Here is a 21,953-nt window from a genome sequence, read left to right as displayed (position 1 = left end):
TACCTGGGGCAAGCTGCAGCAGCCGGATCTCTGGCACTGAGTCTGGTTCTGCAGCGCAGAAGGGAGGGTGGAAGAAGAGGGGAGCGGTAGTGATAGGGGACTCGATAGTCAGAGGTACAGACAGGAGGTTCTGTGGTCGTGACAGAGACTCCCGGATGGTTTGTTGCCTCCCGGGTGCCAGGGTCAGGGATGTCTCTAATCATGTGCACAGCATTCTGAAGTGGGAGGGTGATCAGCCAGATGTCATGGTACACATCGGTACCAATGACGTAGGAAGGAAGAGTGAGGAGGTCCTGAAGCGTGAGTATAGAGAGCTTGGTAGGAAATTAAAAAGCAGGACCCCGAGGGTAGTAATCTCAGGATTGTTACCTGTGCCACGTGCCAGTGAGGGTAAGAGTAGGATGCTTGTGCAGATGAACACGTGGCTGAGGAACTGGTGTAGGGGGCAGGGTTTCAGATTTCTAGATCATTGGGATCTCTTCTGGGGCAGGAGAGACGAGTTACACCTGAACTACAAGGGAACCAATATACTTGCAGGGAAGTTTGCTAGTGTTATTGGGGAGGGTTTAAACTAGATTTGCAGGGGGATGGGAACCAGAGTGCCAGAGCAGATAGTGGAGCGGGGGTGAAAATAAATGATGTTAATAGTTCATGCAAAATCACAAATAGAAGGGTTGTGTGTGGTGGTAATAATCTTCTGAGGTGTGTCTATTTCAATGCCAGGAGTATTGTGGGGAAGGCAGACGAGCTGAGGGCATGGATTGACACATGGAATTATGACATTACAGCCATTAGTGACACTTGGCTAGAATTATGACATTACAGCCATTAGTGACACTTGGCTACAGGAGGGACAGGATTGGCAGCTCAATGTTCCAGGGTTCCGATGTTTCAGACGTGATAGAGGCAGAGGGATGAGAGGGGGGGGTGTGGCATTGCTAGTCAGGGAAAATGTTACAGCAGTGCTCAGGCAGGACAGATTAGAGGGCTTGTCTACCAAGGCCATATGGGTGGAGCTGAGAAACAGGAAAGGTATGACCACATTAATGGGGGTGTATTATAGACCACCCAATAGTCAGCGAGAATTGGAGGAGCAAATCTGCAGAGAGATAGCAGACAACTGCAGGAAACATAAAGGTGTGATAGTAGGAGATTTTAATTTTCCACATATAGATTGGGACTCCCATACTGTTAAAGGTCTAGACGGGTTAGAGTTTGTAAAATGTGTTCAGGAAATTTTCTAAATCAATATATAGAGGTACCAATTAGATGCAATATTAGATCTCCTATTAGGAAACGAGTTAGGACAAGTGTGTGGAGGGGAACACTTTGGTTCCAGTGATCATAACGCCATTAGTTTCAACTTGACCATGGATAAAGATAGATCTGGTCCTCTGGTTGAGGTTCTAAACTGGAAAAAGGCCAAATTTGAAGAAATGAGAAAGGATCTAAAAAGCGTGGATTGGGCCAGGCTGTTCTCTGGCAAGGATGTGATTGGTAAGTGGGAGGCCTTCAAAGGAGAAATTTTGAGAGTGCAGAGTTTGTATGTTCCTGTCGGGATTAAAGGCAAAGTGAATAAGAATGAGGAACCTTGGTTCTCGAGGGATATTGGAACTCTGAAAAAGAAGAGAGAAATGTATGACATGTATAGGCAACAGGGAGCAAATAAGATGCTTGAGGAGTATAAAAAGTGCAAGAAACTACTTAAGAAAGAAATCAGGAGGGCTAAAAGACATGAGATTGCTTTGGCAGACAAGGTGAAGGATAATCCTAAGAGCTTCTACAGGTATATTAAGAGCAAAAGGATAGTAAGGGATAAAATTGGTCCTCTTGAAGGTCAGAGTGGTCGGCTATGTATGGAACCAAAAGAAATGGGGGAGATATTAAATGGGTTTTTTGCATCCGTATTTACTAAGGAAACTGGCATGGAGTCTATGGAAATAAGGCAAACAAGTAGGGAGGTCATGGAACCTATACAGATTAAAGGGGAGGAGGTGCTTGCTGTCTTGAGGCAAATCAAGAGTAGATAAATCCCCAGGACCAGACAGGGTATTCCCTCGGACCTTGAAGGAGACTAGTGTTGAAATTGCAGGGGCCCTGGCAGATATATTTAAAATGTCGGTATCCACGGGTGAGGTGCCGGATGATTGGAGAATAGCTCATGTTGTTCCGTTGTTTAAAAAAGGCTCAAAAAGTAATGCAGAAAATTATAGGCCGGTAAGTTTGACATCAGTAGTAGGTAAATTATTGGAAGGAGTACCAAGAGATAGGATCTACAAATATTTGGATAGACAGGGACTTATTCGGGAGAGTCAACATGGCTTTGTGGGTGGTCGGTCATGTTTAACCAATCTATTAGAGTTTTTCGAGGAGGTTACCAGGAAAGTGGATGAAGGGAAGGCAGTGGATGTTGTCTACATGGACTTCAGTAAGGCCTTTGACAAGGTCCCGCATGGGAGGTTTGTTAGGAAGGTTCAGTTGCTAGATATACATGGAGAGGTAGTAAATTGGATTAGACATTGGCTCAATGGAAGAAACCAGAGAGTGGTAGTGGAGGATTGCTTCTCTGAGTGGAGGCCTGTGACTAGTGGTGTGCCTTAGGGATCAGTGCTGGGTCCATTGTTGTTTGTCATCTATGTCAATGATCTGGATGATAATGTGGTAAATTGGATTAGCAAGTTTGCTGATGATACAAAGATTGGAGGTGTAGTGGACAGTGAGGAAGGTTTTCAAAGCTTGCAGAGGGATTTGGACCAGCTAGAAAAATGGACTGAAAAATGGCAGATGGAGTTTAATGCAGACAAGTGTGAGGTATTGCACTTTGGAAGGACAAACCAAGGTAGAACATACAAGGTAAATGGTAGGACACTGAAGAGTGCAGTAGAACAGAGGGATCTGGGAATACAGATACATAATTCCCTAAAAGTGGCGTCACAGGTAGATAGGGTCGTAAAGAGTGCTTTTGGTACATTGGCCTTTATAAATCAAAGTATTGAGTATAAGAGTTGGAATGTTATGGTGAGGCTGTATAAGACATTGGTGAGGCCGAATTTAGAGTATTGTTTCCAGTTTTGGTCACCTAATTACAGGAAGGATATTAATAAGGTTGAAAGAGTGCAGAGAAGGTTTACAAGGATGTTGCCGGGACTTGAGAAACTGAGTTACAGAGAAAGGTTGAATAGGTTAGGACTTTATTCCCTGAAGCATAGAAGAATGAGGGGAGATTTGATAGAGGTGTATAAAATTATGATGGCTATAGATAGAGTGAATGCAAGCAGGCTTTTTCCACTGAGACTAGGGGAGAAAAAAAACTAGAGGACATGGGTTAAGGGAGAAAAGTTTAAAGGGAATATTAGGGAGGGCTTCTTCACACAGAGAGTGGTGGGAGTGTGGAATGAGCTGCCAGATGAAGTGGTGAATGCGGGCTCACTTTTAACATTTAAGAAAAACTTGGACAGGTACACGGATGAGAGGGGTGTGGAGGGATATGGTCCAGGTGCAGGTCAGTGGGACGAGGCAGAAAAATGGTTTGGCACAGCCAAGAAGGGCCAAAAGGCCTGTTTTTGTGCTGTAATGTTCTATGGTTCTAAAGCATATTAGACAATCATTCTTCTTCATTCATTCTATAATGATAGGCACATTTCTAACACCTTTTACATAATAAGTTGCACATTGTCTTACAGCAGTATCCATAGATCAGAGTTATTAGGGTACCAGAGCAGAAACCCCAAAGTACGTTATCAAGCTCGACTAGACCCCAACCGTTTTTCTATTTTTTGCATTAGTATGAGGATAAGGTATTTCACTCCTGGTGTGATTCTATTGACACACTCGGGAGCTTTTATCAAACAAACTTTATTTAACAATACAGTTTAAAAATAATGAATGAATTTACTTAACCTTTACCAATTGAAATACTTAAACATGACAGGATATAGCAATATAATTCTAATCTATCTCTATTAGTTCCAATTTAAGCAATATTCCTGTTATACTACTCTTCAAAATCAGTTAGCAACACACAGGCTTACATGCTGGTACTTGTTAATAGTTCTAGAGCCTTTTGAACATCTCTGGAGAGAGAGACAGACAGACAGAGATGGACAGATACCTGTATTCTAACACTTCAAACAGCAGCCTCCAGAGAAAGAGAGTGGAAAGACACCTTTGCTTCTTTTAGGGCCAGGCAGAAACTGACTGTTTAAAATCAAAGAGAACCATTTGTTTTCCCCACAAGCATAGCTCTGCCCATTCACGCGACTCAGCCTCTGTCAATCAACTTCATCAAAACCCTACCCTGAAACCCCAGGGAATAAACCAAAATAAACAAAGATCCATTAACTTGCTTTAGTTTAAAACAAACACATCCCAAGCTTAAATCAATCATTAGCCTGCATTCTCAGCATGTGAGCTGCCTGGTGCAAACAAATCGGCACAATGTAAAACAGAGCTGTATTTTAAACACATCCCTTACAAGAAACTTGATAAAAATACATTTCTTAAAGGGACAGTATCATCATAGATTAGGAAGGGCAACAAAAGTTTAAGCGACAATTATCAATGGCTTGTCAAAAATGGTACTTAGTGGATACTTATGAAAGTGGAAAAGAGATAGCAAGGAATCAGGGAGAGGATTTCAGTTATCTGAAAACCTATTGCCAAGGGGTGGACAGACTTGCACAGTAAACTAGTCATAAGACTAGAGGATACAGTCGAAACATGGGGTTTGAGTTATTGCAGAGAAGGGTGTTGCAATACCATTAATTGATTTCAAATAAGGAACAATACTTTAAAATTATTAGAAACACAGAAACATCGAAAACTACAGCACAAAACAGGCCCTTCGGCCCCACAAGTTGTGCCAAACATATCCCTACCTTTTAGGTCTACCTATAACCCTCCATCCTATTAAGTCCCATGTACTCATCTAGGAGTCTCTTAAAAGACCCTATTGAGTTTGCCTCCACCACCACTATTCCACCTGCCCACCACCCTCTGTGTGAAAAACTTCCCCCTAACATTTCCCCTGTACCTACACCCCAGCACCTTAAACCTGTGTCCTCTCGTAGCAGCCATTTCCACTCTGGGAAAAGCCTCTGAGAGTCCACCCAATCTATGCCTCTCAACATCTTATATACCTCTATTAGGTCTCCTCTCATCCTACGTCTCTCCAAGGAGAAAAGACCGAGCTCCCTCAGCCTATCCTCATAAGGCATGCCACTCAATCCAGGCAACATCCTTGTAAATCGCCTCTGCACCCTTTCAATCTTTTCCACATCCTTCCTGTAATGAGGCGACCAGAACTGAGCACAGTACTCCAAGTAGGATCTGACGAGGATCTTATATAGCTGCATCATTATCCCCGGACTCCGAAACTCAATCCCTCGATTGATAAAGGCCAGCACACCATACGCCTTCTTAACCACCTCCTCCACCTGCGGGGCCGATTTTAGAGTCCTTCTGATCCTCCACAGTACTAAGAATCTTTCCCTTTATATTGTACTCCTTCATCCCATTTGACCTGCCAAAATGGACCACTACGCATTTATCTGGGTTGAAGTCCATCTGCCACTTCTCCGCCCAGTCTTGCATCCTATCTATGTCCCTCTGTAACTTCTGACATCCCTCCAGACTATCCACAACCCCACCAACCTTCGTGTCGTCGGCAAACTTACCAACCCATCCCTCCGCTTCCTCATCCAGGTCATTTATGAAAATGACAAACAGCAAGGGTCCCAGAACAGATCCCTGGGGCACACCACCGGTGACCGACCTCCATTTAGAAAAAGACCCATCTATACCCACTCTCTGCCTCCTTTGGGCAAGCCAGTTCTGGATCCACCGGGCAGCAGCCCCTTGGATCCCATGCCCTCTCACTGTTTCTAGAAGCCTTGCATGGGGGACCTTATCGAACGCCTTGCTAAAATCCATATAAACCAATCTACCGCTTTCCCTTCGTCAATGTGTTTAGTCACATTTTCGAAAACTCCACCAGGCTCGTAAGGCAAAGCCATGCTGAGTATTCTTGAGCATACTAAACCTCTCCAAATGCTCATAAATCTTGTCCCTCAGGATCTTCTCCATCAGCTTACCAAGCACTGAGGTTAGACTCACCGGTCGGTAATTTCCTTTCTTGAAAATAGGAACCACATCTGCAATCCTCCAATCCTCCGGCACCTCTCCCATCTCCATCGACGACGCAAAGATCATCGCCAGAGGCTCTGCAACCTCTTCCCTCACCTCCCACAGTAACCTGGGGTACATCCCATCCGGACCCTGCAACTTACCTATCTTGATGCCATTCAAAGATTAGGCAGGAGTATGCTAGATTACATGAGGTTTTTAGGTGCAATTCACCCAAAATTAGCCAAACCAGCCCAAAAGATCATGGAATTTACGTGAAAATCATGTCCAGTACAAATCTTTTGCTTTAGTTTAATAACAATTGCACAAAAAGCTGACCCTCCGAACAAAACTGGCCATACCCAGATCAAGATGTGGAGATGCCGGCGTTATCCGGCATATCCAGATCAATACAGAGAAGTGAGAAGTGATACATTTTGGTAAGAAGAATGAGAAGATGGAATACAAATAAATTGTTTAATTTTAAAGGTGGGGAAAGTAGGAATAGAGAGACCTGGATGTGTACGTGCAGGTATCTAAGAAAGTGGCAGGACAATTTGTTTTAAGTATATTAGTCTCACAAGTAGGCTTACATTAACACTGCAATGAAGTTAGTGTGAAAATCCCTTAGTCGCCACACTCCGCCTCCTGTTCAGGAACACTAAGGGAGAATTTAGCATGGACAATGCACCTAATAAGCATGTCTTTTGGACTGTGGGAGGAAGCTGGAGCACCCAGAGGAAACCCACACAGACACAGGGAGCACATGCAGACTTTGCACAGACAATGACCCAAGCCAGGAATCGAATCCGGGTCCCTGGCGCTCTGAGGCAGCAGTGCTAACTACTGTGCCACGGATGTTAAAAAAAACCATACGGGATCTATGGCTTTATTAATAGAGGAATAGAATATACAAATAAGGAAATTATTTTAAACCTTTATAACACACCAGTTAGACATCAGTTGATGTACTGTGTTCCATTCTGGGCATCACACTTTCGCAAGGATGTCAAGGCCTTTGAGAGAATGATTTACTAGAATGGTATCACTCATGAGAGATTTCAGTTTTGCGGTGAGACTGGAACAGAGAGGGTTAAATGGGGATTTGATAAAGGTGTTCAAAATCTAGAATGGTTTTGATAGAGCAAGGCAAAGGGGTTGGTAACTATTGGAAACATATTTAAGATTAGCAAAAGAATCAGAGGCTGCATGAGGAAAATTTTTACTTAAACACACCAAGTTGTTATTTGAAATGCAATGCCTGAAAACATGATGGAAGCAGATTCAATAGGGAAAAAAAACAGCAAATGCTGGATAAACTCAACAGGTCTGGCAACATCTGTGGAGAGAGAAGTTCACATCCGCATTGTTTTGCTTTCAAATTCAATAGTGAATTGGATAAATACATGAAAGGGAAAAAATTCCATGGCTATGGGAAAAGAGCAAGGGAGTGGGGCTAATTGGATAGTTCCACCAAAGAGCCAGCACTGATATAATTAAAGTAAAATCCTGCAGATAGTGGAAATCTGAAAGTAATAGAAATACTCAGCAGGTCTGGCACCCCTATGGAGAGAGAAACAGAGTAACTAAAGTTCTGAACAGGAGTCATATTTGTCATTTCCATTGATGCTGCCAGACCTGCTGAGTATTTCCAGTACAGTTTATAAGCTAGCAGTGGCGTGATGGGCCAAATACCCTACTTACATGCTGCATCATTCTATGACATCATACAATGTTGAAATATGTCCTTACCTATCAATGGATGAAAATTCTGCTTTCTTCAAAGTACCTATTTAAATCAAATAATTTTTTTGTCAATATGCAAGTCAAAGTCAGCAGTGAGAATGTGCCAGATTCACATCTCTAAGCCAGAAAGGCACAACAAGAATAACTATCATTGCTTATGGCTAGATGCAGAGAATAAGCATATTATGAAACAACAGACGGGCTTGAAAGGTTTCCTGGGAAAAGATCAGAGGGGTGTCTTGGGCATAAATGGGATGATTTGTACAGGTGTACAGAAACATAGACATAGAAACATAGAAAACTACAGCACAAAACAGGCCCTTCGGCCCCACAAGTTGTGCCAAACATATCCCTACCTTTTAGGCCTACCTATAACCCTCCATCCTATTAAGGCCCATGTACTCATCCAGGAGTCTCTTAAAAGACCCTATTGAGTATAAAGATGCTAAATTTATTGTTAATTTGTGTTACTCAAGAACAGACTTTCTCTCAACTCACTTGGTAGTAGTCATTTATTATCAATGCTACCACAAATCCTCCATTCCGTTATCACAGTCACATCCAGAAGATGTGATCAATAACGTGTTAGATCACAAAGGCAGCAAATACTTAATACGAACTATTGATCAAAAAGCTATATTCAAAGGTGGAACCTCATAAAAGAATGTCAAGAAAACTTTTTCAAGTTTAATGATCAATGTTTTGAAAAGCTCTCTTTGTCTGCAAGATGTGCAGGCAATTCAAGAGAAAGCAAAACTCAGAACTGCAGAGAATATACAGCAGAAAAACAAGCTATTCACATCTCCTCCTGTTCCATTTGCCTCATCTTAATGTTTCAGCCCATCCTTCTATTCATTTTCTCTCCGATACTCATTGAGTTTCCTTCTCAAAGCATCAAGAGTTATTTGCCTTTGTTTAAAGTTTATTAGTGTCACAAGTAGGCTTACATTATCACTACAATGAAGTTATTGTGAAAATCCCCTAGTCGCCGCACTCCAGTGCCTGTTCAGGTCCTCTGAGGGAGAATTTAGAACGGCCAATGCACCTAACCAGCATGCCTTTCAGACTGTGGGAGGAAACCGGAGCACCCGGAAGAAACCCACGCAGACATGAGGAGAACGTGCAGACTCCACAGACAGTGACCCAAGCCGGGAATCGAACCCAAGTCCCTGGTGCTGTAAGGCAGCAGTGCTAACCACTGTGCCACCGTGCCACCACTCAAGTGCTTCCTGTGGAAATGAATTCCTTATGTTGTTTTATCATAGTTTATTTGTTTTAATTTTAAATATTCATGATAAATGTAGTGGCGCACATATAAATAGATACAGAATCAAACCAGGCTACCTTCAAATCTCTCTGAATTTCCAGAGTTAACTCAATACCTTGTGGATTTCAATTTTATCTGAGATATATCTCAATTTGCTATGAAGGTACAAAAATCAAATAAATTGGTAATATAATAGTCTATTTGAAAAAAAATTGATATTCCTCCAAGCCCCCATTCTATTCTGATTACATCTAACAGTGACTACTGAAGTAAAAGTTGTCTTTATTTTGCAAAAAGTGAAAAAAACAGGAAATGCTGGAAACACTCAAGGAAGCTAATCGAGAGTTTCATGAGAAACTTATAGCACACTAGGAAGCTATTCAGCCCGTCATCCCTGTGCTGGATCTTTGAAAGCTATGCAATTTAATCACATACTGTATTTTTTCCCCATAGTCCTGAAAATGAAAGCTAAGATTGCTTTTTTTTGTAAAGTTCCTAGGGAATCTGCTTCCATCGCCCTTTCAGATAATGCATTCCAGACCCCCTCTGCATGAGAACTTTGCTCCTCATTCCCCCTTCAATTCTTGTCTATTTCAGGTTCCCAGCATCCGCAGTGATCGTTTATGCTTCGTGCAAGTTGTTTCAGGATCAGAAGTGAAAGATGGGTCGCTTAAAACTGCTGGCATATAAAGAAAGAGCAAAATCGGGTAATCTTTACAAGGAGCGCTGTCCAAATGGAGAGAAACTTTGCATTGGGTCGCAACCTTCAAGACACCAGACCAGACATGGCTCCTCTCTCGACATGCTTTGCAGCCCAAAATTTAAACAGAGCTTGTTTCTGGGATGATCCCTTTTTTTTAAAAAAAATAACCCACCAGTGGCATTGCTATCGAAATGTACTCTTAACGTTCACAATAAGCAGCAACTGCAACTCTTCACCAGTTCACTCACCTCTTTGCAAAAAATAATAATAAAAAACCTGACAGCTTCCCTTCCTTAATTAACGCCCCCAAAACTATCAATAGTACGACGCTGGATTGCCAGTAGCGAGAAAGCCAATGTGCATATATTTTTTTAAATAGTCGGTGCTCAGAAATGTGATCAGCGGGTCGTCTCTGCAAGGTGCAAGTGGAACGGCCCCCCCTCTTTTTTTTGAATCCCTAACAGTCGAGGGTTCCACGGACAGCCGTTGCCAGCACAACGTTCCATTTCAGGCGCGCGCGCGCGCCCGCCCGGCCGCTGGGGTCCTGCACGGCAACGACCGACAGAAGGAAGATGGCGGTGCACACAAGCAGTCAGGTGTTGTCGTTGTATAGGATGATGCTGAAGGAAAGCAAGAAGTTTTCCAGTTACAATTATAGGTAAAAAGAAACCCAAAAAAGCTTTTTTCTCTCTCTCTTCCCCCCCCTCCAATGTTTATCAGTTACGTAAACTTCTTATCGAACTAAAGTGGCGTGGAGATGCCGGCGTTGGACTGGGGTGAGGCACAGCAAGAAGTCTCACAACTCCCAGGTTAAAGTCCAACAGTCACTCACCTGATGAAGGGGCAGTGCTCCGAAAGCTCGTGCTACCCACATAAACCTGTTGGACTTTAACCTGGTGTTGTGAGACTTCTTACTCTGCAAACTGAATTGACCACCTGCCAGCATCTCGTGCAAACAACTTACATTTGTTTGACCAGCCGATTTTTAACCCGGGAAAAAAGAGTGCAAATGAGCAGGTGGCCCTTAAAAGGGATAGGCCGGCGATATACAATATCAGAAATTTAAATGTAAATCTGTTTATTAGTATCACAAGTCAGCTTACATTAACACCGCAGTGAAAATCCCCCTGTTCACCACACTCTGGCACCTGTTAGGGTACACTGAGGGAGACTTTAGCATAGCTAACACACCTAATCAACACGTCTTTCGGACTGTGGGAGGAAACCAGAGTACCCAGAGGAAACCCATGCAGACATGGGGAGAACATGCTGACTCTGCACAGAGAGTGACCCGAAGCTGGGATTCGAACTGGAGTGCCTGGCGCTGCGAGACAGCAGTGCTAACCACAGTGCCACTGAACTGCCCTGATTTGAGGTGGTTCTAGGGCTGGATGAGGTTACATACATAAATAAGGAGGGGTGAGGCCACAAAGTGAAGTTACTGTGAAAATCCCCTAGTCGCCACACTCCAGTGCCTAGTCGGGTACACCAATGGAGAATTTAGCATAGCTAATGCGCCTAACCAGCACATCTTTTGGACTGTGGGAGGAAAGGGAAGCACATGGAGGAAATCCACGCAGACACGGGGAGAATGTGCAGACTCCGCAGAGAGAATGACCCAAAGCTGGGGATCGAACCCAGGTGAGAGGCAGCAGTGCTAACCACTGTGCCATTGAGCTGCCCTGATTAGAGGTGGTTCTAGGAATAAGGTTTCATAAATAAACAAGGAGGGCTGAGCCCACAACAGGATTTCAACCCAAAAATGAGAATGAAGGTGTTTATGGACCGGGAATCGATAAAAGAAAGACTTGCATTTATGTAGTGCCTTTTGCAGCTGGCAGACACTCCAGAATGTGCTTTACGGCCAATGAACTGTAGTCACTAATATGATGTTGGAATAGGTCTGCCTGCTTGTGGATCTGTCTCCATGTCCTTGGGAAATATCATCCAAGGAGGAGAAAGTATCCAAGGGTATACATATCCTTGAGGGGCACTGAACATGGTTCTTCATTGTAAGGGGATCAAAGATTATGGGGAAAAGTCAGGAGAATGGGGTTGAGAAACGTATCAGCCATGATCGAATGGCAGAATAGACTCGATGAGCCAAATAGCCTAATTCTATTCCTATATCTTATGGTCTACGGTCTAAATCATGTGGGGTTAGGAACAGAGTCAACCAACTAAGGACAATATTTGTACAACAGACACGTGAAACAATGTAAAGAGAATTAGGAGAGAAAATGTATCAGTCATAGAATGTAGCATTTGTGACTATGATTAGGGCCATTTTAATAGAGTGAAGGGTAGAAACCTGATTGGAAGGATGCGACATGGTGATGTGGGAAAGGTAGATGTGGATTTAGTAGGTGATAATATGTTCAAAGACTTTGGAGGGGACAGGGACGTTTGAAATTGGGTGATAATTTGTAAGGATAGAGACTGAGGATAACTTTTTTTAAGGGAGGGGCTGTTCTCTGCGAAGAGAGAACCAATAAGAATGTATCAATCAGAAAGTGAAGTTGAACGATCGCTTGTTATTGGTGTCAAGGGAGAAAATGTTGAGTTTGGAGAGGGCAAAGAGGAGATAGGATAGAAATGAGAGAATGACACAAGATCAAGACTATGACAGAAAGGAGCCTGAAATGTGATTTACATAATGGACAAGTGGACAAAGGGGTGAGCAGCTGAATAGATGGCAAGTTCCACGTTGATTTGATTTGATTTATTATTGTCACATGCATTAGTATACAGTGAAAAGTATTGTTCCTTGTGCGCTATACAGACAAAGCATATCTTTCGTGGAGAAAGAAACAAGAGAGTACAGAATGTGTTACAGTCAGAGCTAGGGTGTAGAGAAAGATCAGCTTAATTTGAGGTAGCTCCATTCAAAAGTCTGATGGCAGCAGGGAAGAAACTGTTCTTGAGTTGGTTGGTATGTGATCTCAGACTTTTGTATTTTTTTCCCGACGGTAAAAGGTGGAAGAGAGTATGTCCGGGGTGCATGGAGTCCTTAATTATGCTAGCTACTTTGCCAAAGCAGCGGGAAGTGTAGACAGAGTCAGTGGATGGGAAGCTGGTTTGCGTGATGGATTGGACTACATTCACAACCGTTTGTAGTTTCTTGCGGTCTTGGACAGAGCAGGAGCCATACCAAGCTGTGATACAACCAAAAAGAATGCTTCCTATGGTGCATCTGTAAAAGTTGGTGTGAGTCATAGCTGACATGCCAAATTTCCTTAGTCTCCTGAGAAAGTAGAGGCGTTGGTGGGCTTTCTTAACTATCGTGTCGGCATGGGGGGACCAGGACAGGCTGGTGATCTGGGCACCTAAAAACTTGAAGTTCTCAACCATTTCTACTTCGTCCCTGTTCATGTAGACAGGGACCATGTTCTCCACTACGCTTCCTGAAGTCGATGACAATCCCCTTCATTTTGTTGACATTGAGGGAGAGATTATTGTCGTCGCACCAGTTCACCAGATTCTCTATCTCATTCCTGTACTCTGTCTCGTCAGTGTTTTGAGTATAATGATATAATAGTGTAATCAGATAAAGGCCACATGGATTTACAAAAGGGAAATCATGTTTGACAAATCTACTGGGAGTTAACCAAGGAGAACTGGTGGATGTGGTTTGTTTAGAATTTCAGGAGGCTTTTGACAAGGTCCTTCGTAGCAGATTACTTTGTAAAGTTAATGCACGTGGGATTGCAGGAAGTGTCTTGAGATGGATAGAAAGTTGGTTAGCAGATTGGAAGCAAAGAGTTGGAATAAATGGGTCTTTTTCTGATTGGGAGGCACTGATTAGTGGGGTATGGGAAGGGAACTGTGCTAGGACCCCAACTTTTCACATGATTTGGATGAGGGAGTTAAATGCATTAGGTCTAAATTTGCAGATGATGCAAAGTTGGGTCAGACTGTGAGAAGGATGCAGAGATACTTCATTGTGATTTGGACAGGCTGAGTGAGTGGGCGTTTGCATGGCAGATGCAGTATAATGTGGATAAATGTGAGGTTATCCACTTTGATAGCAAAAATAAGAAGGCAGATTATATGCATGGGTGTAAATTGAGAGAGGTGGATACTCAGTGAGTGTCCTCAAGCATCAGTCGCTGAAAGAAAGTACGTAGGTAGATACAGCAGGCAGCAAAGAAGGCAGATGATATGTTTGCCTTCACAGCAAAAAGATTCCAGTAAAGGAATAGGGATGTTTTACTGCATTTGTATCAGGCATTGGTGAGTTCACACCTGGAGTATTGTGTGCAGTTTTGGTGTCCTTATCTGAGGAAGGACGTTCTTGCCATGATTCCTGGGATGACTGACTGTCATATGAGGAGAGACTAAGTTGGTTAGGATTATAGTCATTGGGAGTTTAAAAGAGTGAGACGGGATCTCAGAAACTTACACAGTTCTAATAGGATTAGACAGGGTAGATTCATAAAGAATGTTCCCGATGGTGGGGGAGTCCGGAGCTAGGGGTCATAGTTTGAGGATAAGAGGTAAATCATTTAGGACTGAGGTAAGAAGCAATTTCTTCACCTGGAGAGGGGTGAATCTGTGGAATTCGCTATCGTAGAAAGTAGTTGAGGCCAAGATGTTGGCACGGTGGTTAGCACTGCTGCTTCACAGCGCCAGGGACCTGGGTTAAATTCCCAGCTTGGAATCAGTCTGCATGTTCTCCCTGTATCTGCATGAGTTTCCTCCAGGTGCTCCGGTTTTCTCCCACAGTTCAAAGGATGTGCTGGTTAGGTGCATTGGCCGTGCTAAATGTTCCCACAGTGTACCCGAACAGGTGCCGGAATGTGGCGACTGGGGATTTTCACGGTAACTTCATTGCAGTGTTAATGTAAGCTTACTTGTAACACTAATAAATAAACTTTAAACTGAACTGATTTTAAGAAGGAGTTAGATATAGCTCTTGGGGTTAAAGGAATCAAGGGATCTGGGGGGAAGGCGTGATCAGAGTATTGAATCTAATGATCAGCCATGATCATAATTCTTGAAGGGCCGAATAGGCAAAAAAGTTTGAGACAAAGAGCGAAGTAGTAAACCAGAAGGGGAATTTGGGGAAGGAATGCCAGAGTTCAGTCTTGTTGGGTTGGGCAAGACCTTGAAAGAATTTCCAGATGAGGGAGGGATCTAGTGCAGGACAAGATACGAGCACTGGAGTTACAACGATGGCATAGAAGAAGTACAGTCTAGAAGTTGTAAAGTCATGAAATTGAGGTGGTCCTTGTTGCAGAAGTAGAAATAAGTAGCATTGTTAATTATCAGTATTTGCAATTAGAAATTGAGCCCTTAGTCAAATACATCTTTATACACCAGTTCAGTCTCAGTGAGCATCTGTAAAACCTAATGACAAGCTCATGATGGAATTCAAGTATTTTGGCTTTAATCTTTTATCTTTCCTTTGTTCAATTGGATAGATAGAGGCAGTCATGAAGCTGGGTGTCATTCACATACTGAAGGAAACTGACTTCATGCCCATGAATTATATCGCTGAGAGAGAACTTGTAAATGAGAAAAGGGAAGAAGCCAAGGATGGAATTTTGGAGTACACCAATGATCATAAAATTGGGCAAGAAGGAAAAACCATTGCTATAGAAACACAGACTGTATCAGGACAGATAGGAATAGAACAACAGAAAGGCAATAGGAGGTGAAACGATAGCTGTTGACCGGGGTTTTCTCTTGAGGCTAAATACAGAGACTGATGAAGGTCACTGTACTGATTTTAAGACGTGCCTTTATGAACCAAACGATCGAATGGGAGAATGATATAAAGTAGCCCAGCACTCAAGGTATAAAATGTGGGCAGCCCAATATCACTCTGAGAAACAATGCTTCCACAAGTGCAATTATACATTTCCAAAATCATATTTCCCACCTTTCCGGTGGCATAATCCAGTAGATATTAATACAAATCAGTCAATAATCATCACTGTCACTAACTCCAGCCAATAACAATATACATCCTGACTCATGGGATCTCATTTGTCATTAATTACGGACGTTACCTCTCTTCTGTTGCCCAGCAATGCTGAACAGTGAGATGGGAGAATGATTCCCACCAACTCAAACCTACGTGACACTCGTCTGACCTGAGAAACCCTTATGTCTGCCTTGCACCTGTGTTATCAGCTTGGAGCTGTATAGTTCTATTCATCAAACTGGCATTGGTGGCCATCTTGTTCCCAACAACTGCTGATAAAGTAACCACATTCAGTAGAAGTATTGTCCTCTGGAATGCAGACACTGTCTCCTACCTCATCCCATCAAGCCCTGCTGTATCTTGCCCTTGGCTGAAGCTTCACAAAATGTATTCTAAAAGCAAACTACATCCATTTTATAAATTCAAAATACATGTTTTAAATGAGAAATATTTGTTATTCATTTAGAGCTGTCTTCTATAGCATCATCCCTTTTCGGTGCTCTCCATAGTCGAAGATCATTCACTCTTAAGTCAGTATTGTGATAGTGTTTTTTAACCCATGATTATGTGTTATATTAGCCGACACTACATCTATAGCAGTGTGGATAGTCTCATTCTTTACAACAGATAATCTCTTCACAGAGTGGGCATTAGAGCTGATGTGTATGGAAAACGTGAAAGGAAAGGATTGGAAAAGGTGGTTAGTAGCTGAAACAAAGGATCTAGGGCAAGGTTTGGCAACCAAAAATAACAACATATTTTTTTAATTAATAAGAAACACAACCTTAACAGCCACAATGCTGTTGCTCAGATGCCAATAGTATTGATAAGCAAGACAGTCACAGTTCAAAAATATTTTCAAAGATTTTTTAAAAATTATTTTTAATTGAAACTTTCTCACAAGTACAATGTTAATAAAAGTCTTTAAAAACAAAACGAGCCACTTAATTACAATCAAAATAGGTTCAGTTGATTGGGTCGGTAGCTGCATGTGTTCTTAAAGAACCAGAGGTTGCAGATCCCTGGTCAAGGTTATCCTGACCCTGCAGGTGTGAAGATTGGAATTGTACTGGTGGAACACCTGAGGTTGGACATCACCAGAAGCCTGATGCGAATGACAACATCATTGACAGAATCAAGGGGCTATTGAAATCTGTCATCACTGATACTGGAGTCATAGAGGAAAAAGATATTTGAGAATATGTTTACGATGGAACTTTTTGGAAAGCTTTTTCCAGAGTGCTGTAGGTGAAGATATTGAGGTTGGCAGTGGAAAAGATCCAGATGAAGATTGAGAATGTCCTTACCAATCACATAGTTAGGAGCAGGAAGTTACAAAAAGATTTAGACAGACTAATTGGATATAACAATGGCAAATGGAGTTAAATATGGGGAAGCCTGAGGTTATTCATGCTGGACCTGAGAAAGACATGTAGTGAGGGACGAGGAGCCGTGGAAGAACAAATAGATTTAGATGTCATATACATAAATCGTTAAAATATAATGCACAAGTACAAAAAGTAGTACTGGAATATTGGCCTGCTTGAGCTCTCAATCGTCCTTGTTATAGTTGATTTTTAAAATCCTTTAATAGGACGTGGGCATTGCTGGCAAGGTCACCGTTTGTTGTGCATCTCTTATTGCCTTCGAACTGAGTGGCTTGCTAATCCATTGCAGAGGGCTGTTGAGAGTCAAGCACATTGCTGTGCATCTGGAGTCATGTAGGCCAGACCAGGTAGAGATAGCAGATTTCCTTCCCTGAAAGGCATCAATGAACCAGATTGTCCTCTAACATCTCTCTTATTCAGCCTAATGGGATGATTCTTCATCAATTTCTTCATTTTCCTTAATGATTCATTTGATTTGCCAAAGTTTCATACATACCTTAATTTGTGATGATGAATGAAAGTATTCAGTGTAGCCACATTGTCATTGGAGGTGGCCTGGATTGTTGAATGTTCCTCCCAAGCTATCCTAGCCTGTGCACTGCAATGTATTTTGTCCTTTCTGTTAATTCAATTTTTATTTCACAGAAAATCTATTATACTGGTTGTAGTGCAATCACCATTCTGCATCATTGCACTGCTCTACTGTCTCAAGGTGGAAGAGGGAGATTCATTCCCCTTGACTTTATGTTGACCCTAGAATACAGCATTCAAAAGGCCATTTTGAACTTGTAAATGTTTAATTATGGAAGTTGGCCCCTATTGCAGAAATGCAGTTATAATTTATAAGCACTGCTTGGTGTTTGGCTGTTTTACTGCAATTGCAGCTATGTGACAGGTCCCAAGAGTAGGACTGTAGTCAGTAATATCTTGATACTTACTGTTGCTTTCTTATCCTACGCTGGGGAATTAAATACTGCTATACTTTATATGGTGTTGTGGGATCTTTTACATCCATCTTGAGAAGGTAAAAGGGGGCTCAGTTTCACATGAAACCCAAAACATGGCATCTCCAACAGTGCTACACACTCTCAATATTTCTTAAACCTATATGCTTAAGTGGTGGGACTTGAATGCATAATCTTCTGGCTGAGCTGTTATCTTCTTCCTCAATTCTGCTTCAAAAACCTTGAAACATTTTACATAATTAGTGTGTAGATAAAAGAGCTACAAGACATAATTTTAAAATAACTACAAATGTTTTGTCAATTTTCTGCTATTCTGATGCTGTGAAATCTACCCTGTAACTTGGCTGGAATGGAGTGGGCTAGATTATTCTAATGCTGGTCTGGTTGCAGTATTGGACATTATTTTGAGGAACTCCTGCAACAATGTCCCTAGACTGAGATGAATGAGCTCCAACAGCCATAACCATCTTCCTTGGTACTACGCCTAACTCCAAGCAGTGGAGAACTTTTCCCTCTGATCCCCATTGACTCCACTTTTGCTAGGGCTCCTTGATGTCACACATGGTCAAATGCTGTATGATGTCAAGGGCAGTCACCTCACCTGTAGAGTTTAGTTATTTTGTCCATGTCTGGACTAAGTCTGTATGATGTGGAGATGCCGGCGTTGGACTGGGGTAAACACAGTAAGAAGTTTAACAACACCAGGTTAAAGTCCAACAGGTTTATTTGGTAGCAAAAGCCACACAAGCTTTCGAGGCTCTAAGCCCCTTCTTCACCTGAAGAAGGGGCTTAGAGCCTCGAAAGCTTGTGTGGCTTTTGCTACCAAATAAACCTGTTGGACTTTAACCTGGTGTTGTTAAACTTCTTACTAAGTCTGTATGACATGGGTATCAGATTTCTGAATTTGTCAAAGAGACTAGCCTTGTTTCCAAATGCCATTGGTAAGCCTTTAAGAAGTCTAACCCCGAACAAGCCTCACCTCCCTGCCCTCAAAACAACAATATATCCGTGCTCAAGCACTCTTTATTGGACAGCAGTAGCAGGAGACCACCATGAATGACCAGATGAGCAGCACAATGCAAGAAAATGTGAATGTGTATTTCCATCAACTTAACCAGAATATGCAAACGTACTGTATCCAATTGAATGGAGATTGCGTAACAGCAGCTTGACTCTGAAACCTGATATCAAGCACTAGGTGTAGCAAACAAAAACAAAATGCTGGAAACACAGCAATTCAGACATTGCATCTGTGGCGGGCTAATGAGTTAACATTTCAAGTATAACGACTACTTTTATTTGTATAGCACCTTTTACATGAAACATTCCAAGGTGCTTCACAGCAGCATGATAAAACAACATGATAACGAGCCACATAAGAAATATTAGGATAGCAGACCAAAGATTTTGTCAACGAGGTAGATTTTAAAAAGTATTAAAAGAGGATGGCAGGGTAGAGAGGAGGGAAATGTAGGGGAAGATTTCCAGAACTTAAAGACTAGACAACTTGCAGCACAGCGATCAGTGGTGAAGGATTAAATTTGGATGCACAAAATAGAGGTAATAAAGGCATGAATGAGGGTGTCAGCAGCAGATAAGCTCAGATGGATGAAGCCTGATGATATTACGGAGGTGGAAAGAGGCGACCTTAGCGATGTCTGAATAGGCAGTTGGAAGCACATCTTTCAAATATGACGCCAAGATTACGAACAGACTGTTTTAGTCTCAGACTGTTGTCAACGTGATGGATGGAGTTAGTAGCTAGGGAGTTAAGCTTGGAGAGGAAACCAAAATTGATGGCCTCAGTCTTCCCAATATTTAATTGGAGGAATGTTTTGCTGATCAAGTACAGGATGCTGGCTAAGCAGTCTGAAAATTTAGTGACAGACAAGTCATGGGGTGGGGAGGTTATGTGGAGATGGGTGCCATCTTTGTACATGTGACAACTGGCACTATGGTTTTGGATGGTGTTGTCGAGGGGTTGCTTATATATGAGAGGTAAGTGTCTAAGAATAGATCCTTGGGGGACACCAGAGGTACCAGTCCAGGTGTGGGAGGAGAAACATTTGCAAGTGATACAATTATATAAGGATGGAACCACAAATGACGTGTCATTTATTACTTTGGTAAGATATAATCCTTCTCAAACTTTTTTGAGACTTTCCAGAATTATCTGTTTTAGTTGCAGTAACAGTGGCATTTTGTCATTTATTTTCCTGGACATCTAAACGTGAACTCATAACCCACCTTCAAAAACTATAATCCTACACTTTCCTTTTCAGCTATATAATGCCTGCATTCAGCATGGTGGAATCCTTGTCTCATATAGCCACTCGGATATTAGGCATCCGATTCCAATTCCACATCCCAAGCTTGCTTATTTCTAAATGTTTAATCCAGGCCCTCATGAGGATCTTAATGCATGGCACCATCTCTTCATCCTGATAGTGAAGAGCTGACTCAAAAGACAAGGCACTTCAATATATTTTACCAGGAGAATTTAGATTTTTATCCTTGCGCCTGAATGATGCATGTCAGCTTATTGTATTGCAGCAACACTCCCACCATCACCAAACAACTCCCCCCCCCCCCCCAACTCCCTGCTAAAGAGCTGTACATGCAACTTCCCTGTAATTACATTATTTCACATTTAATGCAACAAAAAGGGCAGAATTTTAGACACAACAGGAAACAGTCATTTTTCTGGTGTTTTATTGTGATTTAATTAAACCTGCAGTATAGTTTATGTTCCTTTCAATGTATTTTGTGGCTTTAATTGGAGTCACATAACAAATTTAAAAGCTTCCACTTTGAATGTTCTTCGGCTTAATTGTTTATGCCAGATTTTCACATGTTTTTGCTGAATTTTACATGCTAATGAGTTTGGCAGAAAATATAGGTGTAAATTGATAATAGGAAAATTGATCATTTTGAGTGTAACTTCCTGAATTATGATCTTTTCTCTTCACCCCTGATGATCAGTGGGTTATTAACATTGTTGCTTGGCCATTCAGGGGACAAATGAATTGCATCCCAGGGTGCTGTGAGAGGTGAGGCAGGAAACTGCAGGGGCTCTGACACAAATTTTTAATTCCACGGAGAAATGCTAGAGGACTGATGTGGTTCCACTTTTCAAGAATGGTGGTAAAGATGAACCAGCAAATTACAGACTGGTGAGTCTCACGTCAGTGATAGGATAACTATTGGAGAAAATTCTTTAGGAGAGAATTAATATCCACTTGAAAAGTGCAGGAAAATGAGACTATCTTTAGAGACAGTTATTGTCGGTGCAGACTTGATAGGCTGTAGGACCTTTTCTGCACTGTATGACTCTATAAATTGCTGTTGATTGGTGCACACCTTTTTAATTGAACAATGAGATAAAATGTGTGTTTTATTTACTACATGTATTCCTGATTAAAGTAATTTACTACCTTGGATGTGTCCAAATTTTAAAACCAAAGAGCTACACTGTTGTCTTTGAATGAACAGCAGTAGATCTTTTTTAGTTTTTTAACACAAGTCATTTACTTATGTTAAAGATAGAAATTACAGGAAGCATTAAATTTATGTCACTTGCAAGAAAAATTTACTGTAATAGGTTCCATTTTAATTACTAACTAGACAGCTGCAATGTGTGACAATCAGATGTAAGATTAAAAGGCCCCAGGTTGTAAGCAGTGAAATTCAATAGACAAATGTGGATGTTTATTGCCTTACCCCTATTATTACGTAAGATACGTGCAACTTGATTTTCACTATATGTCCCCCTGTACTCTGTGTCCTTTTCAGCAAATTGAATAATCTGTGCAGCTTTTAACTTGAAGATAAT

The 21,953-nt window shown here is 41.8% G+C and overlaps 2 protein-coding genes across 15 annotated transcripts in view; one reads left to right on the top strand and one right to left on the bottom strand.

Annotated features, from left to right (window-relative positions):
• Positions 1-10,366, bottom strand: part of fars2 (phenylalanyl-tRNA synthetase 2, mitochondrial) — a 421,493-nt gene extending 411,127 nt beyond the window's left edge. For 2 of the 11 annotated variants that reach the window (XM_078199216.1, XM_078199190.1), the window contains exons 1-3: positions 10,088-10,366; positions 7,876-7,912; positions 4,112-4,197 (exon numbers count right to left, since the gene is read on the bottom strand). Coding sequence is in view for 1 of the 11 variants with exons in the window: in XM_078199169.1 (XP_078055295.1) it covers positions 10,012-10,020 (9 nt within the window). In the remaining 10 variants the exon portion in view is untranslated. Of the gene's footprint in view, positions 1-4,111; positions 4,198-7,875; positions 7,931-10,011 lie in introns of those variants that run through there. The other 9 variants (XM_078199225.1, XM_078199175.1, XM_078199261.1 and 6 more) reach the window with 7 other exon arrangements.
• lyrm4b (LYR motif containing 4) overlaps positions 10,341-21,953 on the top strand; it is a 171,138-nt gene continuing 159,525 nt past the window's right edge. For 3 of the 4 annotated variants that reach the window (XM_078199264.1, XM_078199263.1, XM_078199270.1), the window contains exon 1: positions 10,341-10,497. In XM_078199264.1, the coding sequence (XP_078055390.1) occupies positions 10,412-10,497 (86 nt within the window). In that variant the 5' untranslated portion in view covers positions 10,341-10,411. The remainder of the gene's footprint in view (positions 10,498-21,953) is intronic. The other variant, XM_078199262.1, reaches the window with a different exon arrangement.

The sequence above is a fragment of the Mustelus asterias genome, chromosome 2 (assembly GCF_964213995.1).
Source record: "Mustelus asterias chromosome 2, sMusAst1.hap1.1, whole genome shotgun sequence".
Taxonomy (NCBI): domain Eukaryota; kingdom Metazoa; phylum Chordata; class Chondrichthyes; order Carcharhiniformes; family Triakidae; genus Mustelus; species Mustelus asterias.
The sequence above is the reverse complement of the archived record's forward strand: the minus strand, read 5'-3'. Positions and strand labels throughout refer to the sequence as shown.